Source organism: Aspergillus karnatakaensis (assembly GCF_047715665.1).
Source record: "Aspergillus karnatakaensis strain CBS 102800 unplaced genomic scaffold BJY04scaffold_9, whole genome shotgun sequence".
Taxonomy (NCBI): domain Eukaryota; kingdom Fungi; phylum Ascomycota; class Eurotiomycetes; order Eurotiales; family Aspergillaceae; genus Aspergillus; species Aspergillus karnatakaensis.
Window position 1 is genome coordinate 209,693 of NW_027395721.1, and position 23,469 is coordinate 233,161.

At 51.6% G+C, this 23,469-nt stretch overlaps 12 protein-coding genes across 12 annotated transcripts; 7 read left to right on the plus strand and 5 right to left on the minus strand.

Moving 5' to 3' along the window:
• Positions 1 to 236: 236 nt before the first annotated feature.
• BJY04DRAFT_205719 (glycoside hydrolase family 32 protein) lies at positions 237 to 1,941 on the plus strand (the record flags this gene model as incomplete). Its single annotated transcript, XM_073713629.1, has 4 exons — positions 237 to 650; positions 703 to 866; positions 906 to 1,896; positions 1,939 to 1,941. The coding sequence occupies 4 exons, from the start codon at positions 237 to 239 to the stop codon at positions 1,939 to 1,941; spliced, it is 1,572 nt and encodes a 523-aa protein (XP_073574452.1).
• A 318-nt stretch (positions 1,942 to 2,259) lies between these two features.
• BJY04DRAFT_181650 (uncharacterized protein) lies at positions 2,260 to 2,663 on the minus strand. The gene has a single exon (XM_073710224.1). It carries the CDS (start codon positions 2,506 to 2,508, stop codon positions 2,266 to 2,268), a length of 243 nt encoding a protein of 80 aa, XP_073574453.1. The 5' UTR covers positions 2,509 to 2,663; the 3' UTR covers positions 2,260 to 2,265.
• Positions 2,664 to 2,695: 32 nt separating this feature from the next.
• rex3 (putative RNA exonuclease Rex3) lies at positions 2,696 to 4,597 on the plus strand (the record flags this gene model as incomplete). Its single annotated transcript, XM_073715413.1, has 1 exon — positions 2,696 to 4,597. The coding sequence occupies one exon, from the start codon at positions 2,696 to 2,698 to the stop codon at positions 4,595 to 4,597; it is 1,902 nt and encodes a 633-aa protein (XP_073574454.1).
• Positions 4,598 to 4,729: 132 nt separating this feature from the next.
• BJY04DRAFT_181652 (60S ribosomal protein eL22) lies at positions 4,730 to 5,962 on the minus strand. The gene is made up of 4 exons (XM_073710225.1): positions 5,787 to 5,962; positions 5,538 to 5,573; positions 5,276 to 5,472; positions 4,730 to 5,219 (listed from the first exon to the last, which is right to left on the minus strand). The coding sequence occupies exons 1-4, from the start codon at positions 5,910 to 5,912 to the stop codon at positions 5,093 to 5,095; spliced, it is 486 nt and encodes a 161-aa protein (XP_073574455.1). The 5' UTR covers positions 5,913 to 5,962; the 3' UTR covers positions 4,730 to 5,092.
• A 1,017-nt stretch (positions 5,963 to 6,979) lies between these two features.
• Positions 6,980 to 10,176, minus strand: BJY04DRAFT_205721 (putative integral plasma membrane protein; the record flags this gene model as incomplete). Its single annotated transcript, XM_073713630.1, has 7 exons — positions 6,980 to 7,138; positions 7,192 to 9,045; positions 9,093 to 9,177; positions 9,226 to 9,264; positions 9,367 to 9,493; positions 9,540 to 10,086; positions 10,138 to 10,176. The coding sequence occupies 7 exons, from the start codon at positions 10,174 to 10,176 to the stop codon at positions 6,980 to 6,982; spliced, it is 2,850 nt and encodes a 949-aa protein (XP_073574456.1).
• A 327-nt stretch (positions 10,177 to 10,503) lies between these two features.
• BJY04DRAFT_168478 (snoRNA-binding rRNA-processing protein UTP6) lies at positions 10,504 to 11,993 on the plus strand. The gene is made up of 2 exons (XM_073709164.1): positions 10,504 to 10,636; positions 10,697 to 11,993. The coding sequence occupies exons 1-2, from the start codon at positions 10,547 to 10,549 to the stop codon at positions 11,786 to 11,788; spliced, it is 1,182 nt and encodes a 393-aa protein (XP_073574457.1). The 5' UTR covers positions 10,504 to 10,546; the 3' UTR covers positions 11,789 to 11,993.
• Positions 11,906 to 12,643, minus strand: BJY04DRAFT_215106 (peptidyl-tRNA hydrolase domain protein; the record flags this gene model as incomplete). The annotated part of the gene is made up of 3 exons (XM_073715414.1): positions 11,906 to 11,993; positions 12,041 to 12,301; positions 12,354 to 12,643. The coding sequence occupies 3 exons, from the start codon at positions 12,641 to 12,643 to the stop codon at positions 11,906 to 11,908; spliced, it is 639 nt and encodes a 212-aa protein (XP_073574458.1).
• Positions 12,644 to 13,378: 735 nt separating this feature from the next.
• On the plus strand, positions 13,379 to 16,434 carry BJY04DRAFT_233005 (putative RNA-binding protein (Nab3)). The gene is made up of 4 exons (XM_073719858.1): positions 13,379 to 14,830; positions 14,886 to 15,065; positions 15,116 to 15,596; positions 15,645 to 16,434. The coding sequence occupies exons 1-4, from the start codon at positions 13,585 to 13,587 to the stop codon at positions 16,399 to 16,401; spliced, it is 2,664 nt and encodes an 887-aa protein (XP_073574459.1). The 5' UTR covers positions 13,379 to 13,584; the 3' UTR covers positions 16,402 to 16,434.
• A 308-nt stretch (positions 16,435 to 16,742) lies between these two features.
• On the minus strand, positions 16,743 to 17,367 carry BJY04DRAFT_168490 (cytochrome c oxidase subunit 6B family protein). The gene is made up of 2 exons (XM_073709165.1): positions 17,066 to 17,367; positions 16,743 to 16,978 (listed from the first exon to the last, which is right to left on the minus strand). Exons 1-2 carry the CDS (start codon positions 17,285 to 17,287, stop codon positions 16,856 to 16,858), a joined length of 345 nt encoding a protein of 114 aa, XP_073574460.1. The 5' UTR covers positions 17,288 to 17,367; the 3' UTR covers positions 16,743 to 16,855.
• Positions 17,368 to 17,464: 97 nt separating this feature from the next.
• BJY04DRAFT_168500 (protein SYS1) lies at positions 17,465 to 18,655 on the plus strand. Its single transcript, XM_073709166.1, has 2 exons — positions 17,465 to 17,940; positions 18,017 to 18,655. Exons 1-2 carry the CDS (start codon positions 17,693 to 17,695, stop codon positions 18,360 to 18,362), a joined length of 594 nt encoding a protein of 197 aa, XP_073574461.1. The 5' UTR covers positions 17,465 to 17,692; the 3' UTR covers positions 18,363 to 18,655.
• A 253-nt stretch (positions 18,656 to 18,908) lies between these two features.
• Positions 18,909 to 20,186, plus strand: BJY04DRAFT_205723 (class II aldolase/adducin domain protein; the record flags this gene model as incomplete). Its single annotated transcript, XM_073713631.1, has 5 exons — positions 18,909 to 19,215; positions 19,275 to 19,535; positions 19,643 to 19,775; positions 19,848 to 20,016; positions 20,112 to 20,186. 5 exons carry the CDS (start codon positions 18,909 to 18,911, stop codon positions 20,184 to 20,186), a joined length of 945 nt encoding a protein of 314 aa, XP_073574462.1.
• A 1,128-nt stretch (positions 20,187 to 21,314) lies between these two features.
• On the plus strand, positions 21,315 to 22,843 carry BJY04DRAFT_168533 (uncharacterized protein). The gene is made up of 3 exons (XM_073709167.1): positions 21,315 to 21,395; positions 21,446 to 22,346; positions 22,404 to 22,843. Exons 2-3 carry the CDS (start codon positions 21,479 to 21,481, stop codon positions 22,700 to 22,702), a joined length of 1,167 nt encoding a protein of 388 aa, XP_073574463.1. The 5' UTR covers positions 21,315 to 21,395; positions 21,446 to 21,478; the 3' UTR covers positions 22,703 to 22,843.
• The last annotated feature ends 626 nt before the right edge of the window (positions 22,844 to 23,469 follow it).

Consider the following 23,469-nt stretch of genomic DNA (forward strand, 5'->3'; position numbering starts at 1 on the left):
AAACTTCCCCGCCTACGTAATTATCCACCACTGCAGTCGGCGGAGTATAAAGAACTGAGGCCATTACCTTGCACCAATTGGATCTTCTTCGGCGGATTGTCGGCGATACTCTCGAGGATCACCAAGGAAGTGGAGCTGATAGAGCTGATCTAGTCAGATAGTCTACGGAGAGGTTGGAAGACTCCTTATAACAGAGAACCCTATTCCTAGCCATCAACTTCACCAACTCAGTCAAAATGCATTTCCGCATCCTCCTTGGCAGCATTATGTCCGCCTCTCAAGCCCTGAGTATGGCTGTACCTGACTCTTCAACGAAGCCCTACAACGAGCTATACCGTCCTCAGTACCACTTCTCGCCTGCCCACGGCTGGATCAATGACCCAAACGGCCTTCTTTACGCTGATGGTATTTATCATCTGTTCTACCAGCATAACCCCGGCGGGGTAGAACATACAGCCATATCCTGGGGCCATGCAACCAGTGAAGATTTAGCCCACTGGGAGGAACAGCCCGTCGCTCTTCAAGCGAGGGGTTATCCGGGAAACGTCACGGAGATGTTCTTTTCAGGGAGTGCGGTTGTGGATGAGATGAATACGAGTGGGTTCGGCCAGGAGGGCGAGGCATCGATGGTTGCAATATACACGTCTTTTGTGAGCTGACAACCATCGCCTCATCCTGCTCAGAGAAACTAACAGTCTACAGTACCCCATAGAGCAAACACTACCCAGCGGAAAGCACGTTCTTGCAAACCAGCAAAGCCAATCAATTGCCTACAGCCTCGACAAAGGCACAACCTGGACAACCTACGACGAAGCGAACCCCGTTATCCTTGACCCGCCATCCCCATACAAAGACCAGTACAAGGAGTTCCGCGACCCGAATGTCTTCTGACACGAACCGACAAGGAAATGGATCCTCGTCATGGCCCTTTCAGAAGCGCACAAACTCCTCATTTACACGTCTACCGACCTCAAAAACTGGACATATACCAGCGAGTTTGGCCCGTACAATGCTGTCGGCGGCGTCTGGGAGTGTCCATCATTCTTTCCTCTTCCTGTTGACGGCGATGAATCAAACGTGAAATGGGTCGCAATTATAGGCCTTAACCCGGGCGGTCCACCGGGGACTGTTGGGTCGGGAAACCAGTATATCCTAGGTCAATTCAACGGCACGCATTTCATCCCTGATAGGGATAGCATCCATGAAGACGGAAAGGCAAATTGGATGGATTACGGCCCAGACTATTATGCGGCGCTTGTGTGGAATGGTCTTCCGGAGTTTCAACGCACGGTTATTGCGTGGATGAGTAACTGGCAGTATGCGCAGAAACTTCCGACGAGGGGCTGGAGAAATGCAATGACTGTGGCCAGACGTCTGGGACTGAAGACTGTCAACGGGAATGTGACTCTTGTTCAGGAGCCAGAGGGCGCTTGGAGGGATATCACTGGTGAACCAACCATCTCGAGGTCTTCTTCGTTCTCTGAGGGGGTGCACTACCTTGGTGGAGTAGGGAAGACACTTGATTTGAACCTCACATTCAATGACAGGGACTCGTCTAAGACTCAGTCCGAAACGACTTTTGGCATTTCTGTCCTCGCGACCAAAAACTTTACCCGGGAGACTGTTGTCGGGTATGACTTCGCGACGAAACAAATCTTCATTGATAGGCGGAATTCCGGAAACTCCTCCTTCGATAATACTTTTGCAAGTGTCTACCACGCGCCGCTTTCTCCCAATGAGAATGGAACGATTTCGTTGAGGGTTTTTGTTGATCGGTCGAGTGTTGAGGTATTTGGGGGTGTGGGGGAGACGAGTATTACGGCGATAGTCTTCCCGGAGGTGGACGGGGTATATGCCAGGCTCTTCTCAAAAGGTGGTAAGACAGAGAATGTGGAGGTTAGTGTGAGGAAGGTTGAGTCTGTTTGGGACCAGAAACAGTAAAAGTTACAACGTCAATATATACATCCTAGCGTTGGTGATATATAGTTTGGAATACACCGCAGTTGATAGTCTTCGTCTTCTACGACTACGCTGTACCTTGGTTCTCCTAAGTTGGAGGACTTTCCTCTACCTATGATTAAATGACCACGATGGAACTCGATTATCCTCTGCTTTTCTTTCAGCTTGCTAGTGTAGAAAAGTAGGGCAACGAATACCATGTTAACGCCTTAGGGATTAGGCATCGAATTTGCAACGTTTGCAGCAGGAAGCGACATCGCCAGCTCTTCTGTTGCTTCTCCTCCTCCTCTTCAAGTCATCTCCAAATCAACATACTCCTATCTGTTCTTCTGTATCTTGGTGTATATACATTCTATCTACAATTCTGGTCTTTGTTTGTGCTTTGGCTGCTACTGATATGCTCAAAGACCGCTTTTGAGACGTCTTCAACATCGCCCAACCAAGCGACCCCGAGAACAACCCAATGCCATAGATCAGAGGCAAAGCTTGGAGAGTACTTACTCCGTATAGATACTGATACGCCGACACGAGATACGGCCATGCTCTCATCCTCGCTCTTTGTGACCCGTCTCCGCTTCTAAGCTCTAGACAGTTTATACAGCCAAACCGTTTCCTCTAGAACCTCACAGTCCTCACCCGGGGAACTGATCGCCGCCGCCTTACTGGCCGTGTCTTAGCTGTGCTCAACCATCTCGGAGGCTGACATCTCTCAATTCTCTCTCACTTTCACCTCACGATGTTCGCTCCTTTAGGACTGTTCAAAGACGTTCCTTGCCCGCAGGGTGAGCAATGCTCGCTGTTCACCTGTATCTTCTCTCACCGAGAGGTCGTTTCTAAGCCTGTTACCCGAATTCAGTCACTAGAAGAAGGGGAGATCGATGAGCCGGCTCCTAAAAGGATTAAACTTGATCCTCAGAGTGAGAAGAAAGAAGTGATACCACAGGCCAAAAGCGGACCACCCATCAAAACCACGTCCGCACCCATTCGGAAGCCCGCGACACCTGCACCGAAGGTTGAGAAACCCCGGCCATTGTCATCACATTCTCCTGGCACAAAGGCCACGCCTGTCAAGCAGGCTGTTACACAAAGTTCAGGATCCAGTCGACCACCTAGACAAGCTCCAAAAGAATCGCTCAACCCGCGCATGCTTCCAAAAGCACCTGCAAGTTTCAATGTCCGTTCCGCTATCTTGAAGAAACTGCATAGTACTCTATGCACTCTGAACACCATGCTCGTCAAAGACAAAAGTCTTAAGGACAAATGCCTAATCCTGACGCCAGACGAGCTCGTCACGATGGCTCTCGACGAGGAAGAAAAAGTGGCAAAAGACAACCCAACTATATACCCCAACATCATCAAGCTGCGGATCGTGAAGCTCTCCAAACTCACTAAAGAGGACTGGGAAAAAGAGCTAAAAGTATACCTCAACAAGAAGTACTACAAACTCACTCCCATCGGCGCTCCAGCAGTAAAAGACCCGAAAGAATCAAACCCCTTCACCACCCTCACACCCGCCGAAGAACTCGCCGTCGTCTCCCGTCTAGTCACTCCCCTCCACGGCCTCGAAGAACACGGCTACGTAACCCGTGCCCCCAGCGACGCAGAAATCGAAACCGCCCAAAAGGGCGTCCTGGAGTCTAAAGGCTGGGAAAAGTGCGACCGCTGCGGCGGCCGCTTCCAGGTCTTCCCCGGCCGCCGCGAAGACGGCACCCTCACCACCGGCGGCCTATGCACCCACCACCCAGGCAAAGCACTGTACCCACCCAAGAAGAAAACCGACCACGTCACAGGCTCCAGAGAAGCATACTTCACCTGCTGCAACGAGACCCTCGGGCAATCGCCGGGCTGCACGAAGGGCGAGACGCACGTCTTCAAAGTCTCAGAAGTGAAGCGCCTCGCGTCAATCCTGCAGTTTGAGACGACGCCAGCGAATCCGAGTCTTGATGCGAAGAACCCGCAGCCGATCTGCTTCGATTGCGAAATGGGCTACACGACCCTCGGTCTCGAACTCATCCGGCTTACGGCCGTTAGCTGGCCGCAGGGGCAGAAAGTCCTCGATATCCTCGTCCGGCCGCTAGGCGAGGTCCTAGACCTGAATTCTAGATTCTCGGGCGTATATCCGGAACACTACGCGAACGCGCTCCCTTACTCCTCCTCTGAACACCCCTCCGATCCACCACCATCTGAACCGTCGTCATCATCGGAACCAAAATCAAACCCAATTCCGGATCAAACTCAGCTCCAAGTCGTCCCCTCCCCCTCCGCCGCCCGCTCACTTCTCTTTCAACTCCTTACTCCGGAAACACCGCTCATCGGCCATGCGATTGACAATGACCTTAACGCGTGCCGCGTGATCCACCCGACTATTATTGATACCGCGCTGCTATACCCGCATCCTGGTGGCGGGCTTCCGTATCGCATGGCGCTGCGGACGCTGGCGAGGAAGTTCCTGGATCGCGATATCCAGGTTGGCGGGCGGGGGCATGATAGTTTGGAGGATGCGGTTGCGACGGGGGATCTAATTAGGGTTAAGGCGCAGGAGGTGATGAGGGGGTTGAGGAGGGAGGGGTGGGTTGTGCGGGGTGGGAGGTTGGTTAATGGGGATGAGAGGGGGGTTGAGGTGGAGGAGTTTGTGTAGAGAAGCTGAGAGGCCTTGAGATTTCACATACTGGATATAGCGGTTAGAGGGTTGGGGGAAGGATCTACTCTACACAGGAACTACGATCTTGTCTGCAAATACAAAGGCACAAAAGCTACAAGGAACAACATGTGTTGTTGGGCAAAACCGCTCCATATTCATGTCATATCTACCATTCATAACGTCATGAGTAGATCCGAAGTACACCACTCAACCAAATCGATACAACAGCCGACCACACAGTGGGTATATAGAGAAGATAAAGAAAGCAAAAGCCACCTTTTCAGGATGACCAGCTGCTCCATCATCTCGAATTCATGCAACCGAACCATCAATCAACCGAATAACAGCGCACCCCGACAGAGCGTATCGCACCCGGGCCGACCATCAGTGACCGTCGACATGAACCCAGACACCTTTTTTGAGTACAACACCTAGTCGAATCGAGCCACGAACAGTCCAGCCCATTCTCTCTCAGATGATACGAGGGAGAATTTACTCCTCATCCTCATCAGCCTCCTCAGAAGCGACGTTGTAGAAGCGGAGCTCGTAAACGCCCTTGGATGTGGAGACAACGCGGAGCCAGTCACGGAGCTGCTGCTTCTTGAGGTACTTCTTGGTCCTGTTGCAGCGATTAGCGTCCGTCCATCGTTCAACGAGCGATTCATGACAACGTACAGGTACTTGAGGTAGCGACCGGAGAAGGGAATGTGAGCGACGACCTCGACCTTGCCATCGCCAACCTGAGAGATGACGACCTTGTCGCCGAGGTTGCCGACGCGGCCCTCAACCTTGATGCGGTCGTGGAGGAACTTCTCGAAGGCGGAGACATCGAAGATCTTGTCGTTGGCGGGCTGAGAAGCGTTGATGATGAACTGCGGGCAGACTGTTAACTCTGCACTCAAGAAAGAATTAATAATGGAGGCAAGGAAAAGCATACCTTCTGGGTGACCTTCTGGGCCTTGCGACCACGGGCCTATTCCGTCGAAGAGTTGTTAGCCTACTGTTCCATTTGTCGCCCCGGTTGTGTTGCGTCCTGACTCTCTATTTCAGTCTCGTCGCATCTCAGCTCACTCCATCGACCGGGCATTTCGGCCGCAGCAGTCAAGTGAAGCGAGAGCGAGTCGAGCGAGTGCAGTGTCACAACACGCAGGGGGAACAGCAAAGCAGTTCAAGAATGGAAACATACAGCAGCGGGAGCCATTGTGACTAAAGAGGGGGTAATTAGGGATGAGGAGAAAAAAGAAGTCGTTGGTCGCAAAGAGGTGAGTATCCTGCGCCTGTGGTGTGGATGAGAAAAGTGTCGATCGAGCATCCGAGCAATTCGATCGTGCGGTGGCCGCTAGTCCATTTCTAGAAGAAAGCTAGGGCAGAATGCCTAGGGTTTTCTCTCACCACCCGCTCACCATTCCATCCAATCAAACAGCTTCCAAAACGACACTAGTAGCCTCGCTACGCACAGACCCTCCCTCGACAACATAAAACACGAGCTTGCCCGCTGCCCTTTGAACTTTTTTTCTTTTCTTCTTTAGCTCTCTTTGCCTTTTGGCTTAGATCAAGTGTAGTATCTGTTCTTTTCAGTTTAATCTCTGAAAGTGTTCTAAGGAACACAACATTGATTATTCTTATTTTTGGTCTTCGTGGCTGGTCCTCTGTGCTTGCGCATGGCCGGCTGCATAGTGTCATCGGGCTTACACTACCCCCGATCGACGCGAATCTTTTTTCATCAATCTGGTCTGTTTACAGACTGCTTGGAGAAGGAAGTGTTCGCTTTCTATACCCGTGTAACTTGGCTTTCATGTTCATGCTGTGGTGTTTTTTATATGCTTTTGGACAGGTTAATTAGAATGTATTGATCGCCAGAGTATGTAGGATGTCTGAAATGCTATTCCTTTTGCCAACATCACACCGAATGCCCATTGCCCACAGGATGTTCACAAGCACTATCATCGACCTAGACCAACGCTTTGCACTCTTCTGCGGCCTGCCAACTCATCGGTCATACTGTTTTTCTCATTGTCGTTGCTTTTTATTTGCATCACTGTACCAACAATTCAGGCCACTCACACGACCCCTTCACTGGCATCAATCTATTCCAATGTTGGCGTTTACACTCAATGCCCCTTCCTGGAGGGGAACACTGCCTCGAGGGCTGTTATCTAGACACGCCTACAACTGAATCAAATCCTACGAAAAACAGCTATCAGGAACAGAAAAAGGTCTTTTGAATCAAGTCACTATACACAGCTGTTCGTATGTATCAGGACTGGCGTATGACCCAACGAGATGAAACACAGGGGTCATCCTCCAGCAAACAACATTTATTGTCTAGGGTTGAGGGTACAGAACAGAGATAAGGAACGAGAAACAGCAGATCTGAAATCACTGCCAGTATCTCGGCTCGTTAAAGACATGATAACGGTGTCCGCGAACGCCTTGACCACGGAATAGCGATGGGAAGCGAAGACCTGGAGCGACCATCTCCTCCGGGATCATCATGTCGGATTCGGGCTCGGGTTGTCCAACGACGAATTTACCGACCTGAGTTACAATGTTAGCATGCTTGAGTCTAGGAGATGGCCGATGTAACGTACCTGAATTTCAGTATCGGTGATGGAGTCACGGCTGACGCGAGCGTAGCCGGTTCGCTTGATGTTCTTGTATAGAATGTACTCGCACCAGCGGTCCCAATCGGATCGGTCAATGTCCTTCATGCCGCTCACATCACTGACGTAGGTGTTGTAGTTGCCTTCGAGCGGCTTCGTGACGAGGTAGCTGAGGAGAATCAGGGGGCGGGGAGAGGAGCCCATCAGGTTAGAAAGGTACTCGGTTTGCAGGCGACGGTCTTCTGGGTCTTCCTCCTGTCCGGAGTGGAAGACAACGACGTCGACAAGCTCGCCATACATATCCAGAGTGGCGTGAATGGCAGGAGCAAGCTCACCAACCGGTGAAGGAAGGAGGTGGTGGGTAGAATTGACGATGGGGAACTTGGAAAGCAGAGCGGCACCCCAGGTGTGCTTGTTGGGGCCGGGTCCGAAATCCGCGTACATGCCCAAGTCTTCGGCAATGAACTGGGTGACATCACGGTTGCCCATGATAATGCGCTGATTGTCGGACTCGAGGAGGCCGATAACATCAAGCTCAAGCTCCTCAATAACATCACGCATGCGCCGCTCGGATGCCCACATGTCGTTATCGAGGCCAAAGTGGATGGTCCAGATACCGGCAGTGACAACCTTGTCCTCCTTGTGATAGGGAGTATAGTCGTTGGTCGGGAAGCGGAGGTAGGCAATAGAAACGGACAGCAATTGCAATGCGACAAGCACGTAGACGTAGTACGACCGTTGCCTACGGCCGTTGGGGCTGATGGCAGTGTTCTTCGGGCTGCTTGTTCTAGACACGGCGGCAGAAAACACACCGGCGCCAATGCAGAGCATCGTGATGATCATGATCCAATCAGTATGCTCTCTAACGAGAGGGCCACCAGGCACAAAGGCGTAGGCAACGACCCAGACGTGGAAAAGAAGCAAAAAGATGTACACGAAGAAAGCAAGACCAAAAGTCGGAGCAGGAGAGTGGCGAACGGCAGATGAGATCAGAACGGGAGCGAGAGCCAACAGATAGAATGCGACAGTCAAGGCTCCGTAGAACCCAGTCCAGTGGCTAGAGGCTGTAAGGAAAGCCGCACCAACCGAGCCGATTCCAAAAGCAGTCCAGCTTCCAGCAATTTTAGGATAGAAAAGGCCAAAAACAAGCCCGGCACCCATAGCGAAGATGGTGAGTGCACCGTGGGGCACAGCAATAGGGCCTCGGACTGGGTAGCCTTCCCAAACCCACGCAATCATTGTGCTAGAATCAGACAGGAGAAAGTGCATGCCGAAGATCATACTGCCGACTCCCAGCCCTGCAAGCAGAGGAGAGCCCTTCTTACCGCTCGGGGGGTAGTAGTCTCCGCCGTTGGTCTGAGAGGTCCTGAAAGACCGGATGCCAGCCAAGACAGCAAGAAGGAGTCCGAGCTTGTTCCATCCTCCATTGCTTGCATGCATGATAGGCCATACGGGATTGTTGGTCTTTCCTGCAAACTTGGCGACGCTAGACATGATCAACCCAATGCCCCATGCAAACACGCGGGATTCGAGTCTTGTGGTCTGCGCCCTCTCGGCGTATAAGGTGGCGGCAAAGGTGATGCAGCTGCAGGCAACAGCAAAGGAACTGATAAATAGTCGGTTGGCGGGATCCTGCACCTTGTAGGCAAGGAACCCGGAGAGCGAGAGGAAATGGAAGAGACGTGTGTTCTTAACGACAAGAGTTCTAAAACCGGGAACGCCGAGAAGGATTGGCGAAAGATAGCTGAGAATGACGACCTCATACCCGGAAATACCCATGTGCCAGAGGGGGAAGTACCAGACAAGAACAGGAAGCGAAGTCCAGTTAGTCCAGTAGACAAACTACTATTGTCAGTGACAGCCAAAAATCGAGGTGGAGAAGCATGTACCCCATTGTACGCATCCGCTGCGGCGTCGAAGACTTCACTCCAGAAGAATCCCTGACCGAAGGTATTTCCGACGGGCTTTCCCTTCCTATTTACAATTAATATCTGTAATATGCCTCGGGGTGAGTGTACGCACTCTTTCTCAAGGACCGAGTCCGCAGTAGTTTTCAACTGCCTGAAATAAATTCATCTTAGATCATGTCTTCAAATACCAACGTCCGCAATGGCAACTGTACATTTTCTGGCTGTGCATTATTTCGGAAGCCACTGTACATACCCTCGACTAATTCCCTTGACATCCCTAACCACAATTTCAAAAGCCTCAAAATCAAGCGCGGTCACCGCGTCGAATCCGACATCAAACAGAATTAGGGACCATTCGAAGAAGGCGTACTTGGTGTAAGCTGGACATATTAGCATGAGTATGCAAACCAATGGAACAACCCTCACCTCCAGGCACCTTGTGCACTTTGTGCTGGATGAAGTAGTAGATCAATGGTACCAGAGTACCGAAGAATAGGCCGGCCATAATCTTTCTATACTTGACAGCCCGACGATTGTTGGGGCTCAAAGCCAAACAGCCAATTGTCCAAGGCAGCGTAGCGACCAAGTATGAAATCATAAAAATATCATGCCAGTCATGGTCGTCCGTCGACGTAACGTATGTCCATCCGCCGCAAGTAAATGTCCGGAAGATTCCAACACCGGCCACGAACTTTGGGAGGGTCGAGTTGGGGCGGGCAGTGAGAAGGTACCAAAGGAAAACGAGGGCGAAGCGGGGGCCAGAGGTGATGGCAATAAAGACTTGGAAGAAGGAGCGCTCCGGGTATCGATCACCAATGGTTGCTGAGACAGAAGGGAACCATTCATCAGGGTAGCCGTAGTGTTCGTTCTGAACGATTTTCCTAAAATGCAGGCTCATGCCCACCACGAGGGCACTGAAAAATGCAGTGTAGGCGACGGCGGTATGAGCCCATGAGACCCATTTTCCATTTATCTATTAGATATCAGCAAATAGACCAGTGTATCGAATTGAGGGGACACCCACAGCCGCAACCGCGTCCCCATCTTTGATCCGCGGCGCCATTGTCGCGCAAGGGGACACCCAGTCTCGAAGCGGGTGTATGATAAAGGTAATGAAAAGGGTTAGAGAGAGTCAAGAAGAAAAGTATCAAGAATCAACAGAAAGGAAAGAAGGTAGGGCGGAAGGCAGACAGCAAGCAAGCAAGAAGAGAACCCCTGAGGCCAGCGAGGCATTAGATTTACTATCCATGCTCCTCGGCAGTCCGCGGGCGAGTCCCGCTAGTGCGCTTCCGGCAAGCGGCCACGGGTTCAGGCCTTGGATTTCAGGCTTCTAAAAAAGTGCGGGATAGCAACTTTTTTTATCGGCCTTTTGATCACCAACTTAATTCAACCCGACCTGAGCTTCGAACCGCCCTGCTGTCTAAGAATCAGTCATGTCCGCCACTACAGATAAAGCGCGGTTCTATCTGGAAAAATCCGTCCCAGAGCTCAAAGAGTACGAGCAAAAAAAGATCTTCAGCAAGGTAATTCTCCACAGGCTGTTCATCTCAAGAAACAGCAGGCTAATGTGTTTGTCTGCTCAGGAGGAAATCACATCCATCATCAAGAAGCGATCCGACTTCGAACACAAAATCAATGCGCGCGGCGCTCACCCTAACGATTTCGTTCGGTATGCGGAGTACGAAATGAACCTCGACAGCCTCCGGCGCATGAGAGTGAAGCGACTGGGTATAAAGGCGACAGGATTCAGCGGACAACGTCGGATATTCTTTGTCCTGGATCGCGCGACTCGCAAGTTCCATGGTGATATCGGATTATGGATTCAGTACACTGAATATGCTCGGCGGCAGAAGGCATACAAGAAGCTCAGCACAATCTTGATGGATGCGCTGCGGCTCCATCCATCAAATGCGGATCTGTGGATCTACGCTGCCCAGTACCACATGGAGGATCATGCCGATATGTCTCAGGCGAGGACTTACATGCAGCGTGGATTGAGGTTCTGCCAAAGCTCCCGGAGGCTCTGGATTCAGTATGCCAAGCTGGAGCTCATCTACATCACCAAGATTGTGGCTCGACAACGTATCCTCGGACTTGACGAAAAGTACGAAGCTTCCAAACAGGAGACTACTGCCGATGACCTCGATGCCGACATGATCATGATGCCACAGATTACAGAGGAGGATATCAACCCAAGTGCGAATGACGATAGCGTCAACCAAGAAGCGATTAAAACTCTCAACTCAACACCTGCGCTTAGCGGTGCCATCCCAATGGCTATCTTTGATTCGGCCATCAAGACGCTCAATCATGATGACCGGTTCTGCCACGATTTCTTCGACATGGTCTTTGAGTTCGAGGAAGTACCCTGCCTGCAAAAGATTCTGACACATATTGTTGATGGCATGCAAGCTTCCAAGCCCGCCAGTTCTCATACTCTGATTTGTTACATCAAGCTCCCTACTGCCGGAATTCGACCCACTTCACCCGAGTTCCCTCGAGCCTTGGGAGCGGCTCTCTCACGACTTCAAGAACATCGCCAGAAACCTGGAGTTGCAAAGGAGGTAGTCAGCTGGTTGCGTCCGGTTGAGCAGACGAAGGACTTGGACCCCTCTCTCCAAAAGGCTATTGCTGCCACGATTGGAAAAGCGGAGCTGGTTCTTCAGGAAGCGTAAAATGCTTTCAGCGTTGGCGTTGGGCGTCGTTCAGAGTTGTTCTTATCAGATTACCATTACCGTTATTGCCATATGTCAAGCATGTCAGTTTATATAGATTTGTGGGAAAAGCACCTTTTAATCGTCACGATCACCCCGGCGACTACTCTTTTTGCTACTGTGCAGTTTTTTAGCCTTAATTCGGTTTTCATTGGCAGCTTTTTCCCTGTCATGTGTCAGTCTCCGTTGCCCAAATAGTCATAGTGTACGCACAGTTTCCGCACACGATCCCTCTGCTCGGGGGAAGTCTCGCCAGGAACCACACTTTCAGTCGTGGACTTTACTAGCTGGTGGAGCTTTTGGAAACAAGCGTCCACGTTGTCGGACTGCTTCCGCGACTCTTCAGACTGAATGACCAGGCTGTGCTTTCTGGCTGCATAGTAGCGGGAGTTCTGGAGCGGTGAATGTACAATGCGCGGCAGCAAAGGCAACAAAGAATGCAGCGGCACTCTTAAAGTCGCTTTTGAATTGACCCTGTCGAGCCAGCGTTAGTGCCGATAACAACCTAAACCCTGTGCTCCGGTACGAAGCGAGTGCGGGGACAGACTTGTTGACGTTCTGGCCGCCGGGGCCGCCAGAGCGGCTAAAGGAGATTTCACCGACATGACGGGGGATGATTGTGGAGTTGAACTTGGAGAGCCATTCCCTAGCTGCAGCTACATCGTCGTTGGAAACGTCTGCTGCTCGCCGAGAGGTGAAGGATCTCCGGATTGTGGCACTGTATCGGATGAAAGGATATAGGTTGCGGAACATGACACGAGGGGAGCCGAGGCGGCAAACTTTGGTAAAGATAGGATAATCCATAGAAAGACCCATGTTTGTACATCGAGGAATGACTGAATGATAGATACGTACTACTAGTTCTTGACAAGGTCACATGGACGGAAGAACTAGTTTACTACCGTCGCAAGGGCCTGGACTCAACGAGCTGCAAACAAGAACAGCGCAGATTGGATCGTCAGTTTACTCAGTAGTGTAGTCAGGGACCCACTGCTATCACCTCACCTTGAGCACATCCGCCAAGCAAACTCTTTCCTCTTCACCCTCGAGTACCCTACTCAGTCTTCACTGCTGCGATCAAGATCCATCATCCAGCAGACTCTTTCTCGACTTTCTCAAACCGCAAAGGCTCGCTGAGCTTCGACTCGCCTTCTATGGCTCTTCCCTAAGCTCACTAGCTGGGCCTTTATCCGCCTTTAGATTCCAGCCCCCTCCAGTCGCCGAGTCGTTCTTCAGCCACAACTACTCCCGAAGACTATCTTGGGTTCCTATTAATAATTGTCCCAGTATACCTGTCATTGTCCTGGTCATTATCGCCGATATTATTATTATTATTCATTATTGATTACCCTCACTCGGTGTCTGGACGGAGCACGGTCCCTGGTGTGTGCTGCTGCCGTGAATTTTCGGTGTCTCCTCATCGGCCATCCAACTTTTCCCTCTCCGACTAGATCTTTCTGCACCTCCCCTGCCACCACCAGAACCACCACCACCACTACTCTCTTTCATACCTCCTCCCCCTTATCAGCTCCATCTCACCGTCTTCAACCCCGCCATCATCATCTCGATCCATCTTCTCCTCTTCCCGAGTTGTTCTTCAGCTCTTTCTTCTCCAACTCGGCGGCCTCTTTCACGGTAGCCCCACCTAAGCTTTGCGCTCATCGTCGAGTCTGCCGCGTGGAAGACGCAACCCCCTCCGGGCGCCCTTGATCCCACGTGTTTTCTGTAGATGATTTTATTCTCCTACCTTGGCCTACATGACGCCAGACTCCCCCGATGAGGCGCTTCACTTTCGCGGCAAGACGTTGACCCCCGAGAGCCCTCGCCCGTTACACGTCGCGGAACCTGCCAACATCCCAGTGCTGCAAAATCAGATGGACCCGGTGTTCAACGACACCTCGACTTATGAGCCAGTCGAGTATTTGCATGGAGAAAACTACCGCACGCACCCTAGTGGGCATTATACATGGTCGGCTGAGGCGAGGGAGGACGCGAGTTCTGGTTCTGTACAAGTCGCACAGGAACAGCGGCCATCACAGCATCAATCGCATACTAAAGGTAGCCTCCATTCTGGACCTCTCTTAGTCAATGACGGGTTGATGGATACGGATACCACGTCTCCTTCTACTACGACTACAACTGCCCCTTTCCTTCCTTCCCCCAACCCACTCCCATCTCCCAATTCCACCGAGCCCTCCAGTGTTGGGGAAGTTACCGCAGACTCTTCTCTAACAGCATGTCCTCCATCAGATCTCAACTCCCTTCTTGCCCAATCTATTCCCGGTGCCCTCCCTTCTTCTTCCCATGCTGCTCGCAACTTCCCCTTCGCGAACGAGGTAGACCACTCCTCCGCCTTGCAGACCGAATCGGTGTCGCAAGGTCAACTAGACGCGGAGGGAGACCATAGTGCTGGGAACGGCGTCGACTTCCAGAACCTCCTTGATAATCTCCCATCCACCTCCACGGCGCCCTCCACTTCTACTCTGGCTGCGGATGACGCTGCTGCATCCCCTCATACTGATGAGATATCTCAATCTTCCATGGGTCTTCCTCCTCGCCCTCCGCCCCAGGAGAAGCCTTCTATTCACCCCAATTATAATCCAACCGATGATATCCGCTCTTATCATCAGCTTCCTGCCCAAGCCACTGCTGCTACCGCAAACCCTTATGCGTCACAGCCGAGTAATTACCAGGCCAGTATCGGACTAGCTTCGTTGACCGGCACTGGAGCTCCAGGGACATCTTCGGGAACTGGCTCCCTTCCTCCTCCGCCCGTTGCTAGCTTCCAACAGTCCTCGGCCCCGTTGGTAGAGTCTCAAGAAACCACGGTTTCAGCTACTCAGAACAATGCTCGTGTCGATAAGCAAGCTAACCGTGGAGATGAAGATACACCCTGGGGGCCAGAAGTGCAAAAGAAATATGACGCATTCCTGCATGATGAGAGAGTATACGTGACAGAGGGGTTGTGGGATCGCTTTCCGTACGGATCGAGATTGTTTGTCGGTTAGTATCAGCCTTTGATAAGTCAAGCGTACACTTTTAACATGGGACATTGCAGGTAATCTACCTACCGAAAGGGTGACCAAGCGGGACCTCTTCCATATCTTCCATAGTTACGGAAAGCTTGCTCAAATATCGATCAAGCAAGCTTATGGTTTTATTCAATTCCTAGAGTCTGCCTCTTGTAAGCGAGCTCTTGAGGGCGAACAGGGTGCCATTGTGAGAGGGCGCAAAGTTCGTAAGTGCCAACTCTTGAAGATCTTACACGCAAGCACTAACTTTGTTCAGATCTAGAAATCTCCAAGCCACAGCGAAATACTAGACCTGCGCCAGCAGCAGCGGAACCTTCACGTGCCCCACCTCGTCGCTCGAGGTCACCCGAGTTCAGTCGAGGCGGGCCTTCGAGCAATCGTTCCTCGCGCGCACCACCGGATCGATATGACCGGCCGCATGAACCAGGAAGGCTGCCATTTAGTGACTTCCGAGATGAGCCCTTGCATCGTAGACGTGATGACTACCGCCCCCCCGTTCGATCCCCATCTCCGCGTGGATATCGTCCACGGGAGGGGTATCGCTCGAGAGACAGAACTCCAGAACGCTTCGACCGGCGTGAAAGGCGACGCTCTCGATCGCCTTATAGCAGAGACAGGCGCCATCGCAGCCCAAGCCCACGTCGTGCGACATTTGATGATGCGGACTTGCCCGTTGCGAGAAGAGCTCCTAGAGACGTTCCGGACGTGCAGATCCTTGTTCTGGAGGAGTTGGATAGGTAAGACTTTTTGCACTCATTGCCATTTACCCTTCTGACACGATTTAGGAACTTTGTTTATCACGTTGAGGGCAGCTTTCGCAATCGAGGACTCCGCGTCGATATTCTCACACTAGGGCCACGGATCCCTCTCGACGCTGCGGTCAAGCGCCAGGCGTCTGAGGGCGTTCTCGCCGTTGTGCGACTATCACGCCCGAGCCAATTCTCGAGGAAAATCCCCCTACAAGTGTTCGATCGAAGTGCAGGCGCAGACAATATCCGATCCAATGAGTATCCTGACCTCGAACCTAATGTCGCGGCGGAGATTGTCTTCCAAGCACAATCTTTGCAACGAAATGCCCCAGTCCCTTTTGCACCCACGGCTTTTGGAGTTCCAGCACTGCCTACTGCGACTCTACCACATCCCGCCCCTGCTCTCCCTAGTCCACCAAACTTCGCAAACGCCATTTCCCACCTTGACGGAGCTGGCTTGCAGTCGCTTTTGGCCGCGCTCCAGCAGCAACAACGGCCTGCAGTTCCAGCCGCGCAGCCGCCATTTCCCGCTCCTACTAACTCTCACCCAACACCGGATCTTGCGAGCCTTTTGAGCGCCGCAACACGACCGCCTGTTCCGCTTCACCCCCCGCAGCAGCTTCCACAGCAGCCCTTCCCGCTGCATACTCCTAACTCCGCGGCTATCTCCGATCCCAATCTATTATCACTCCTAGCCAAAGGCCTCGGGGGACCTCAGCCCCAAGGCCAGGCACCCTTGCCTCCTCAACAAGTCCAGAATCTCATGAGCCAGCTGGGCAAATGGAGACAATGAATCACGAGTTTTCTTGAATCATTTCTTTACAGCATCACACTGTTTCGCAAAACAACGGATTAGCACCTACAGGAGTTGGCGTTGATTATTCGTTACTTGAGCGCCAATCATTGGCTTCTTATTCGGTATCGTTTCGGCCATTGTTCTGTTGGTTTGAGGAGTTAGCGCAAAGATAGTTCTCGATTTGATTCTGTTGTCTTGGGGCCCATGTTCACCGGCGTCGGTCATCTCCTCTATCTTATGGCTAGGTCCTGTTTTCCTTATTTACATTGTCGCCATTACATGGGCGCGACTTATCTCGGATTTTCGCAAGCTTGAGCTGCAATAATTCTAATGCGAGTTGGGCGGGTAGAGAATTCTGGGGGTCATTAAGCGTAAATATAGTACAATACAAATACAGGAGCCCCTGGCTCGACCAATTCTAGTTTGTCCAGTTCCTGTGGTCCTCGTAACCTCACTTCTGCCCCCATCCTTGTGATTTCAGGTCCTGCACTGTAGCGGCATCTTCCTTCTTGATCCGCTCGATCGTCTTGTCTCGGTTATATTCCATCACACGCTTTTCTTTGAAGTATTTGACCTAGCAGAGCACAAGAACAGTCAGAAATGCCCAAACTCTCAATCTGAGCGGAGGGGTATGGGTATCCCCTCCACCTTAGTTACATACCCAGGTGCTCGAACAGGCCGTTTCAAACTCTGCAATCTCTTTTGCGCACTTCTTCCTCGCCTCTTTGTCACCCTTGATCGCATCCACAATCTCATTATTGTCCAAGCAAGCGAAGAACATATCCCGGCCCTCCCAGCATCTTTGTCGCGAGGTTCGGTCCGGTGCTATGCGGCCGCCATCGGAGGCTTGTTTTGTGTCGGGTGTCGAGGAGAACCAGCCCATTATGCTTATAAGAGGGTATCGCGTGGGGGATCGGTTAAAGCGAGCTCGAGGGTTGTTGTTTGAGCTGTTGTAGTTGTACCTCAGAGTCTGGAGCTTCCGAGATGCAGGCGGGCTCCGCTCCGCATGACTTCCGGCCGGTCATGTGGCGCTAAGCCGACTTGGTTCATTGTCGACTTCATCAGCTTCGCGGTGCCATTACACACCTCAACTCGCCGTTTCTGTGCAGATCTCAATAGGAGCATCTTCTTGCAAGCCTTGCTTTGCAACGACACGCTACCTACGAACAGAAACCTCTCTCTAACGCCTCGGATCGTCTACATCTCCGTCTCAAGCCGCTGAAACCTCCGTCCGCTTGCCGAAGACACAAGCTCGAATTACCAGTCTGCCTGGTATACCACATAGTTCATGCCCCCGCGCCGAAGGCCTCCTCCAGCGGGGGCCCGAACAGACCTTCCACCGCTGAAAATCGTCCGCAAGATCCTGGTTTTGCAAGCTGCGTATTATGTCACCGCGACTGCATTGATTCTGTTCACTACATTGGTCTACGGCACCGCATTTAGCATAGACCTCGTGCTGAGTTGGAATGCTTTGAGGGGTGATACTACGCTGGGGTGGATGTTGGGACTTGTGTGGATGTTGAATAGTCTCCTATCGTGGGTAACCCTCACTGCCAGCCTAGCTGTGGCAGAGCGTGGGAGGAATGTCGAATCAGCTAACAGGTTGGGATAGTGTGATATTTCTCCTCCTTCTCGTTTCGCGGTCGAAGCTCATCCCCGACTTCGCTTTTACGATTCATTTCATACACCTTCTGACGACGTCGTTATATACCCGAGCCGTCCCCTCGAATCTCCTCTGGTGGGGTCTACAATGCGCCAGTGCGGCTCTCATGATCTCGCTCGGTATCTGGGCCTGTCGGTATCGGGAGCTGCAGCCGATTAGCTTCGGCGGTATTGCGAGCAGTCTTACTGCACCAAGTTCGGGAGGGGAAAACAGCAATGGACTTCATTCAGGTCGAGGGCGCAATGCCGGCGGCGAGTACGAGATGGTAAATATGAAGGGTGATGAGGCGGTATAGTTAGCTGGTTCTCAGCAGGCACTCATTTTTTTTCCTTGTTCCTATTACTATCTCTTTTTTCCTCATCATGTTGATGCCGAGGGTACGGCTGCTCGGACCTTTCTTTCCCTTTTTCTTCATTATTGTATACCCTCTTACTGGCATGGGAATTGTATAGACGGAGTTCCGGTTAAGTCTTGTTTGTCGCCTCTTGACTGATCTACCCTAATGTGGCCACCCGAGGGCTGATAGTGCATTTGTATACCACATGGAGACAACGCGCAGTAGCCATGCACTTACTGTCATCACGTACTACTCGTTCTGCAGTGCATAACGTGCATAGCCAATAGAGACCGACATGTTGCAACGCCTTCGAATGACATGCGCCTTCTGGCGACAAGCGCACGATGGATGATGCTTTCAGGCATCTCCAACTCCAAGTGGGGTGCGGAGATAAGAAGATCCTCAAGCTTAAAAGGCTACTTCACCTCTTCAAGTTCCCTCCATTCCATCTTATTGCTTTTCATCCTCTCTTCGATCTTGATACCCCCAGAGCAACACTCAGAAATGTCTACAACAACCACAACCCTCACCCAACCCACCCAAGTGGTCGTCACCGACGAGCCTTCATCCACTACCTCCAACACAAACCCCAACTCAACAACATCCTCTATCCCCGATGCCTCCACAGACAAGACCTTCCAGGCCACAGCCCGCGGTAACCGCGCCGGCACGCTCAAACTCCGCGGAATCCCCAAGTTCAGCGACCCCTACGCCGAGCGTCAATGGATCCGCGAACACATGGCCGCCGCCTTCCGCTATTTCGGCCGCGAGGGCTTCAACGAGGGAATTTCCGGACATATTTCTGTTCGCGGTACGTCTCATCCGGCCGGAGTCTGGTTTAAGACGCTTATAGCTAATTGAGGTATACAGACCCCGTGCTGAAAGACCACTTCTGGATAAACCCGTATGCGAAACATTTCTCTGCCATGAAGGCCTCTGATCTGGTTCTTGTCGACTCGGAGGGGTACGTTACTGAAGGTGGAGCTCAATTACCTATCAATGAGGCGGGCTTCATGATCCATTCGGAGATTCATAAGGCGCGGCCTGATGTTATGGCTGCGGCGCATACGCATGGGATCTATGGGAAGACGTGGAGTGTTTTTGGGAAGCCTGTTGAGATGCTCACACAAGGTTCGTTCCCAGTTAATTCTCATGTTCAAGGCTGCTCTAGGCTGCAGCATAGTTGGAATTGGCATGAGCATGGAAAAGGAAGCTGACATATGTGGTGTGATGAACAGACGCATGCAACTTCTACGGCAAACTCAGTGTCTACGAGGATCACGGCGGCGTCGCGCTCGCTGTTGACGAAGGAAGGGCGATTGCCAAAGCGCTCGGGGAGGAGAACATTGCGTGTATCTTGCAGAACCACGGGTATGTCTCATTCTCTCTTCTTTCGTTTCTTCTTCAGAGATATACCGATGCTAATATACTGGATTTATATAGCCTTCTAACCGTGGGCTCAACCGTCGACGAAGCAGCTTGGCTTTTTGCTTCCCTCGACCATGCATGCCACTCACAGCTGCTAGCTGAGGCGGCGGCGGCAAACGGGGTGCCAAAGAAGATTATTACCGATGAGGTGGCGCAATATACAGCTGATGCGGTGCAGAATCCGGTATGTGCTCTCTTCTCTTAGAAATTTTCGTCTGCTTTGTGGTGACAGAGTGTGGTGATGGTCTTGCACAGTGAGAACTAACTGTATCTGTACAGCATAACTTTTACACGGAGTTCCAGCCAGAATTTGATCTCATTGTGGAGGAGAGTAATGGGCGAGTGTTGCAGTAGGCCACCTATCTTCGTTCATGGAAAGGCGTCAAAGTACCATATAGTTCACCGCAGATGAGGTCCGATATCTACCTAATCTACCTCATTCTATCCCACGGGCGGAGTCTTTTTGTAATTGGTCTTCCCTCTTACTCAATCTTGAATGAGCCGATGCTGCTTCCCACGATGGCCTCGAGGTCGTCTCTTACCCGAATTAAAATCAGAACTCCCACCATTAAAGCTCTTTCAAATGTTGGGGTATGGGGATGGGGGAGTTCTGAAGAGAGCTGGCATGGGTTGAAACTGGCATTGTCGATTTTATCAAGTCTTGCCAGGAATGTGGATGAATTTCCCTTGCCACCAACGACCACCCCAGAAATTGACACATACGAATTGTATGCATCCCTGTTTCATGGACCAAGCATCATGCTGACGGAATTATTAGGCGATATCAAGTAAGGCTGGTTGGTGGTGATCATCACTCCTTGATCGAGTCGTACGTACTCCAAACGCCCGGGGAATGCGCCCATAGCTTCTTTGTTGATCGCCATCATCAGCATCCTTCCTATAGGATGACTACAGGGCCCCATGAGAGCTATGGGTAAAACTAAACTTTCATTTCCACTTCTCAACGGTTATTGTCGGATAGTCGACTGCCCTACGGCGCTGAGAGTTCGTCTATGTCTCACTAAGGTGCTGACACCTCGTCATATTCTATTTCGAGCTGTACATCATATGAGCTTATTTGTCGGGGTATACTTCTACGTTCTGGTTTCTTATTTGTTGGTTGCTATTCAGTGTGTCAGGTGTTACGGACCTGGTAAGTTTATGACCTCGATAAATTTCAACTGCCGGGAGAACTAATTTCGGATAGTGAACGGAATCCTTTCAAAGGTGTTATTTTTGGAGATCAAGGAATCGTCATAATTCGGAATTGGGGGCTGTCGAGGTATGAACAAAGACTGAATACTCGGTCTCTCGCTCACGCACTCTTCGTTCGAAAGCTTCTTTGTCCCTCTCGCATCCCATCGTTGTCTCTAGGAATCCCGCCCTTTTGACAAAAGGAAATCCTGAGTCTTCTTCAAGTGAGTTACTGAAGTTGCTCACTATTGACGACTCTCTTGCTAACCTTTCCAGCCATCTTATTCCTATCAAGCTCCGTCAACATACAATTTTATATATCATTAAACTTCAGATTGTGTCTTGTGCGGCCAACGAAGGCACTGAGAAGTAAGTCTCCCTCCCCCGCATGATATTCTCTCTAGCTTACACCCTTACAGCTTTGCTTGTAACACGATATCAGATTGCTAGACATGCCTTCCAAAGAGAGCTCCGTTATGGAGTATAATGAAAAGGGCCTCCCTATATGGAGGCTTGATGCACAGCCGCCGAGTGCTCCTGAAGACCCTGAGCCAGAAGAGTTCTTATCGAGGATAGGCGGAGGTCTTCCCAAAGTGCGAGTGGGAGGAAAACTCCCTCCTCGTCCACAAACATGGCAGCCACCGGACGCTCCCGAACACATCGAGGACGTTGAGATGGAGGATACATTTTCCCCCGATAGACAATGTGAGAGCCCCGTGGAGCTTCCCATGTTGCAGATGCCAATAATCGTCCAAGGCCTAGAACTAGGGCTGCCCAACCTGAACAAGGAGCACCGGTCAAAGCTCGCAAAGCAATTCGGAGGTCGCGAACAGCCACTTCAAAATCGACCAAAGATTTACATCGGAGACGATGCACCCACGCCGCGTTGGTTGATACGACCTGCCGCTACTGAAAAGCCCGCACAGGGCCAGAAGAGCCGCTCTCGTTCAGCCAGCTCCGCACCATTAGGAAAGCTTCGCTGGGAGTTTGACCCCGGCTCGCCAGACACACATGGCCAGGATCCGAAGAAACTGCGCGTGTACGCACACCAGTACCTTCGAAACTGCCTGTGTGATCCGATTGTTCGATTTCAGTTGAGACAGTCGATTCGCTGCGGCCAGTATGCGGAGACTATCCAAGACGTCGACGACCCCTTGCCCGTTCCTCCGCCGCCGCCACATTTCAAAAACCAGAAGCCCACGCCCACAGACTATGTGAGCCTTCGATCACCACTATCGGCTGCAGCACCAGATGCCTTTCATTTCAACTATCTTAACTACCAACGCCCACCGCTCGCACGAAGACCTCACCCAGGCCCATGTATGTATACCCCCACTCTGGTTTAAGCCGCACGTTATTGATAACCATACCTATTAGCTTCTGTGCCTTCACGCGAATCCTCACCACAGGCATATCACTCTTTCACCGAGGAGAATGCCCCCGCAAACGACCAACCCTACCAAGCCAGCAACGATGGAAGTCGCGGCCGGGCAAGCACCAGCTCAAGCGGCAGCTCCAACGCCAAAGAGTACTCCAAGTATCTTCCAGTCCTGGAAGACGACGACCACCACCACCTCAAACCCGGTGAGTACAAGTGGATCTGGATCCTCCTGACTGTGCTCATTCTGGGCATGTTCCTGTGTCTATTTCTCTACGTGTTTGGGATCTTGCGATGATGTAATTAGTATAAAAAGCTGCAAGCCAATCCTCTTTTTCATTCCGATGGTCTCATGGGTACTACTTTGATTGATTCTTGCATTTGGGGATAACCCCTGCTGCTGCCGGTTGACTGGTGGATATGACTGGATGTTTGATGGAGTGGGACCTTGCAGACCTGCGGACACATTCCTCGCGAGCCCCTTACTTCTCTCACATTCCTCTTGCAGTACTGGCTGCTGGTTACACTATGCTAATTACGCCATACATATCTATAGGCCCCTCCAACTCCAGAATCAAAGCCAAGGCCAAAGCCTCCCCCAGCAGCGGGAAATCCGCCCTTCCAAAACCACCTCAACGAGCAGCAACGCCCTCCACCCTCGCAAGAAATAAGAAGGGTAAAGCACCCGTCCTTAACACCCAAGAACTCGATGCTTTGAACCGCGTGATAGAGGCCGTGGACCAGAACCGAGGAGGGCTCGGTATGGTGCGGTCGCTGCAGATTATGACCGCTGAGATTCTCTCGCGTGAGCTTGCAGAGATTCCGCTTCCTGCTCTGCCGGGGAAAAGGAAGAGGGGGGATGGTGATGGTGTTGGGGCTGAGACACGGAAGCAGAAGAAGAAAGAGAGGGGGCAAGGAGAGGACAAGGGCAAGCGTAGGGATAGGGGAGAGGAGAGGCCGAAGAAGAAACAGAAGAGGAGAGATCATTAAGCCGGGTGATGGATGGAGGGGTTTTTTATAGTAGATTGTTAGTACATGCTGGTTCATGTCTGCTTTTATATATGC

Excerpts from the sequence above, each read along its gene's own strand:
- BJY04DRAFT_168490 (XM_073709165.1), bottom strand. The coding sequence starts at position 17,287 with ATGGGCTGGTTCTCCTCGACACCCGACACAAAACAAGCCTCCGATGGC. Across the intron at positions 16,979-17,065 it reads CGGCCTGTTCGAGCACCTGG|GTCAAATACTTCAAAGAAAA; the intron begins GTATGTAACTAA and ends GTGCTCTGCTAG.
- BJY04DRAFT_233005 (XM_073719858.1), top strand. The coding sequence starts at position 13,585 with ATGACGCCAGACTCCCCCGATGAGGCGCTTCACTTTCGCGGCAAGACG. Across the intron at positions 14,831-14,885 it reads CGGATCGAGATTGTTTGTCG|GTAATCTACCTACCGAAAGG; the intron begins GTTAGTATCAGC and ends GGGACATTGCAG. Across the intron at positions 15,066-15,115 it reads TGTGAGAGGGCGCAAAGTTC|ATCTAGAAATCTCCAAGCCA; the intron begins GTAAGTGCCAAC and ends AACTTTGTTCAG.
- BJY04DRAFT_168533 (XM_073709167.1), top strand. The coding sequence starts at position 21,479 with ATGCCTTCCAAAGAGAGCTCCGTTATGGAGTATAATGAAAAGGGCCTC. Across the intron at positions 22,347-22,403 it reads AAGACCTCACCCAGGCCCAT|CTTCTGTGCCTTCACGCGAA; the intron begins GTATGTATACCC and ends CATACCTATTAG.
- BJY04DRAFT_181650 (XM_073710224.1), bottom strand. The coding sequence starts at position 2,508 with ATGAGAGCATGGCCGTATCTCGTGTCGGCGTATCAGTATCTATACGGA.
- BJY04DRAFT_168478 (XM_073709164.1), top strand. The coding sequence starts at position 10,547 with ATGTCCGCCACTACAGATAAAGCGCGGTTCTATCTGGAAAAATCCGTC. Across the intron at positions 10,637-10,696 it reads AAAAAAAGATCTTCAGCAAG|GAGGAAATCACATCCATCAT; the intron begins GTAATTCTCCAC and ends TTGTCTGCTCAG.
- BJY04DRAFT_181652 (XM_073710225.1), bottom strand. The coding sequence starts at position 5,912 with ATGCTCGATCGACACTTTTCTCATCCACACCACAGGCGCAGGATACTC. Across the intron at positions 5,473-5,537 it reads CCCAGAAGGTCACCCAGAAG|TTCATCATCAACGCTTCTCA; the intron begins GTATGCTTTTCC and ends GTCTGCCCGCAG. Across the intron at positions 5,220-5,275 it reads GGTCGCTACCTCAAGTACCT|GACCAAGAAGTACCTCAAGA; the intron begins GTACGTTGTCAT and ends TCGCTGCAACAG.
- BJY04DRAFT_168500 (XM_073709166.1), top strand. The coding sequence starts at position 17,693 with ATGCCCCCGCGCCGAAGGCCTCCTCCAGCGGGGGCCCGAACAGACCTT. Across the intron at positions 17,941-18,016 it reads ATGTTGAATAGTCTCCTATC|TGTGATATTTCTCCTCCTTC; the intron begins GTGGGTAACCCT and ends AGGTTGGGATAG.